At 44.3% G+C, this 4271-nt stretch overlaps 1 protein-coding gene across 1 annotated transcript; it reads right to left on the reverse strand.

Annotated features, from left to right (window-relative positions):
- Window positions 1-1726: 1726 nt before the first annotated feature.
- Window positions 1727-3931, reverse strand: vgf (VGF nerve growth factor inducible). The gene has a single exon (XM_073474549.1). The coding sequence runs from the start codon at window positions 3929-3931 to the stop codon at window positions 1727-1729; it is 2205 nt and encodes a 734-aa protein (XP_073330650.1).
- Window positions 3932-4271: the final 340 nt, after the last annotated feature.

The following is a 4271-nucleotide window of genomic DNA, read 5'->3' on the forward strand; positions in this document are numbered from 1 at the left end:
AAGACGTTTGGTTGTTTATATGGGAAGGTTTCTGCCAAAAAGCCTCTAGGAAGTCTTGTGGTGTGGTAGAAAGTGGGACAAACACTATTTTCCAAGCAAGTTCTGATGGATGAAAGGATCTTGTTAATTAAACTATGTATGTTTTCAGATTTTTACATGCATACTACAAGCAGGCTTGTAGCTGAGTGCTACAGACAGGGTAGGGAAGTCAGCGAGTGATGAGAGACAACCCTGACCCATTTGGTTTGGTCTTTTCATGGGACTAGTTGACAATAAGTAAAATATAGACTAACACCAGCCTTGTCCTTTAAACTCCATGTGTTCAGTGAAAAAAGTGTGCCTCCACCAGTGCATCATCCTCTGAAGGCATCAACTCTAAAAGAATGCAATTTAGAGTTTGGCCAGGGTTTGGCACCATAGCAACAAGGTAATTGAAGTTATGCAAAAGGGTGAGTCATCCATTATAGTGGTGTTAGTGTGGCTTCAACAGCTCTGTTATGAAATATGCCTTTTGGTGCATTATATTTCATTGTAAAGCTGGGTATGTGTGAGTACATAATGAAAAGGTATTCTGAAAATGTGTGCTGTATTTTTACGCAATGACATGATACATTTGCAGAAAAATGTACTCTTTAAAAGATTAGATACATATAGAGAATGGCTTTGGCATGAGGCTATTCCCACATTAGGTATGATCTTGATCTTGAAGGGAAATTTTTAAGCTCCAGTGATATTTTAGATAACTGTGAGACTCCAACTTTGTGTGAGTTTTTTATTCGTCCCTTTCCTGTTTCAACGCGACAATGTCCCCATGTAAAAAGCGAGATCTTTAAAGAAATAGTTTTCCCAGTTTGGTGTGGAAGAACTTGACTGGCCTGTACACTGACCTCAACCTCATCCAACACCTTTGGGATGACCTGTAACGCTGACTGTGACCCACCATCAATGTTAAATGTCAGTAATGCTCTTGTGGCTCAATGGAAGAAAATCCCGCCAGCCATGTTTCAATATTTGGTGGAAAGCTTGCAATCAGAAGAGCAGATGTTTAACAGCACATTCATGTTGCTGTAGTAATGGTTTAGGAATCACATTTTCAACTGTCACATGTGCCTGAAAGTTGGGGATCCACATGCTTCTGACCATGTTGTGTATGTAATTTATTCTGCTTATGAAATATTTTTCCAATTTTCCTGCCTGAGATAATTAAACAAATGTTCTTCTTGTCTTAGATAGTGAAAGTCCATCAGCCATTAAACACTTTCCAGCATCCATCATTGCCTATGATTTACCCAACTCTCACTTTCTGAATCTAAAAAAGATTTTTTTAAATATGCAGGTAGCAACATATTCAGGCATCCTCCTTTGTTGGCATTGTAAAATGTCCAAATGGAGAATGCTGTCGTGTCGAGATTTTGGATAAAAAGTTCTAGCATGATTCAAATCTTGGCTTCCCATTTTCCAACAGACCTGTTTCCCATCCTTCACAGAGGAGTGCAAATGTGTATCTTTCCTCCACAGTTCCATTCAATCCAGACTACCTCTGAGAAAAAGGCCCACTGCAATGTCTTTGTCCAAATCAAAACCAATCAAACAGGAGAAAGAAACTTGTGACATAATAATGTAAAATAAAACCAAATACCAACAAAACAAAATCATAAAAAATACACTCTGTTCTGCTCATCTCTCCTATTTTCCTTTTTCTCTATTCTCTCCTCCCTCCCACCTTTCAGTCCAATATTTGCGGTCTCTTCTTGAGTATCTGTTGTATGTATTTCTCCAGATCGTCACGGTTACTACTCTCTGGCTGCTTTCCATCCACATAATAATCTTCATTTCTCGTCAGTGGAGGTACCGGGGCTGAGTAATAAACCTGCCTCTGTTGAGCAGGGATCACAGGCATTCGGGGAGGAGAAAGTGGTTTGGGGAGGGGTACTTGATGAAATGTCCAGGGGTACAGAGGGAGGGGGTAACTAGTGTAGTAAGGCTTCTGCTGGAGGCTGGCAGGGGGCTTTCTCAGCCGAGGTTGCACCCAGCTGCGGTAATGGCTTTTGGAAGGGAAAGGCTCAACGTCATCTACAAAATTTCCCAGGAAGTTGTTGAACTTGTGAGCAGGTTTGGGGATGTAATGACGAGCTTTGGGTCTGGGGTAAAGAGGAAAATAGATGGGGTGATAGTCTGGGTAGGGCTTCCTCTGGTAGTAAGATGGGTATGTGTAGGGGTAAAAATTGTAGCCAGTCCAAACAGACTTGGGTGATTTGAGCAAAAGTTCCTGTTTCATTGACAGAGGTTTCTGAGGTATGGGCCAAAGATTTTGATTGGCTGGCAGAGGCTTTGCAAGTTTGCTCCAGGGATTCTGCGATTTTGTTGGGGATTTCTCCTGGAACCATGATTTGAGGAGATTGACAGATGGAGGAGGGTGCTTAGTGATGGGGAAGCCATTTTGATTCGTCGAAATCTGCGACGGAAGGAAACCATTTGCAGATGAGAATGAAGAAGACAATGGAGTTAGAGGTCGCCGCCAGCGAGACATCATCTCAGGCGGCACGTCTTTCTTCTTCTTCTTCTCCACATCACTGATGATATCCACCACGTCGTTGGCAGGGAGGTGGAGCTTGCTCGAGATCTCAATCAGCTTGTCAATGGTCTGGGGATCGATATCGTCCTCCTCGGTGACTTCCTGTTCCTCATCGGACCTCTTGTCCTCTACAGCATTGGAAAGAGATGAGCTGTACTTCTTGTTCCCGTTATTCTGTTTGACCATGTAGCGCAGTAGCATGTCTGAGGCGATGTCAGCCAATTTCTCCTCCTCCATCTTGGCTCTCTGTGCCTCAGCCGCCTGCCTCCTCATCTCTTCCTGCTCTGCTTTTGCCCTCGCCTCCTCCTCCTCAGGACTCAACACCTCCTCATCTTCCTCCTCCCCCTCCGGTTCATCATCTTCCATCACCTCCTGCTCTATCGGAAGCTGGGACTGTGCTGCATTACTGGCAGCATAATTACTGTCTTCAAAGTCATCCATAAAATTCCCTCTGAATGTTGGGAAGTTCAGAGCTTTCTGCGTCTCCTCTTGCCATTTCAGTTTCTTCTTAGACATTGCTAGGTCACTACCTTTGTTGACGGGTATGATGTCATTGTAGCTGCTGTAACCTCTGCTCTCTCTCTGGTTTTGCTCAGAATCTCTCTCCCTCTTAGTGGCAGTGTTCAAACGAGGAAACTCCTTCATCATGGTCTCAAGGCTCTTTAGCTCTTCAGGGCTGAGCTGCTCCTCCTCATCATTGCTGCCTTGTTCAGGGCTGTTTGGTCCCTGCTGGGGTGCAGTAACCTGCCCATTCTCCCCTCTTCCATCTGGACCAGCAGGCTGCTGCTCTGTGTGGACCTGGATTGTCTGGCTTGTGGTATGACTGGTCACCTTCTCTGTAATCTTCTCCTCTTCTTCCTGAGCGTTCTTGCGCTCTTCTTCCTCCTCTCTCTCCTGCTTCCTCCCCTGTGCAGCCATCAGCAGTTCTAACTCATGTCGTGCATCTCTGTCTTGGTCTGCTTCCTCCATCGTTCTCACTTCTCTGTATGCCCCTTCTACCTTTCCTGTCTCAGCCTTCACATCTTCTTCCATGCCATCATGCTCCTCTCCCTCCCTTCTTCTCTCTACTTGTGAGCGATTCAGTGCCTCCAGTAAAACTGATGCCAGTGTTTTGGGATCCACATCTTTAAAGAGCTCTTCTTCATCCTCTGCCTCTTCTTTTTGTGATGATCGTCTCTCCTCATCCTGTCTTTGCTCATCCCCCGACACTGACAGCCCAGGGAGAGTATCTCTGTGTGGGTAATTTACATCTCCAGGGGTATTGATCAGGTTGGGGGTGGATAGATGGAGGAAGGAAGCCCCAGTCAGGAGGACCAGGAGGGTAAGGGCACTTGAGGCATCATGGTACCCAATCATGGCCACTCAGAACAGGACCTGCTGTGAGCAGCGAAAGAGATCAGAAATACCTGGAAGAGATAGAAAAATACAGTCAAATATCATTATTTCAAAAAAATATCAGACTTCGGTAGCACAAAATAACAGCACAATATCATAGAAATGTTGTCCTTATTGGATTATTCTGCAGGAAATAGGAGGTCAGGATGAGCACAATTGAACCTGTGTGAAATTAAGGAAGCTGAAAAGTAGATGCTCAAATTCAGTTAAAGAAACAGTTCACCCAAAAATGAAAATTAAGTCATTATCTAGTAACCAGTCAGTCCACCAATCAGTGGAAAGTCAAGAGAAATTTTGTTGT

Source organism: Pagrus major, chromosome 10, assembly GCF_040436345.1.
Source record: "Pagrus major chromosome 10, Pma_NU_1.0".
In the NCBI taxonomy this organism is placed as follows: Eukaryota; Metazoa; Chordata; class Actinopteri; order Spariformes; family Sparidae; genus Pagrus; species Pagrus major.

Bases quoted from the DNA above. Each gene is read 5' to 3' on its own strand.
- vgf (XM_073474549.1), bottom strand. From the start codon at position 3,931: ATGATTGGGTACCATGATGCCTCAAGTGCCCTTACCCTCCTGGTCCTC.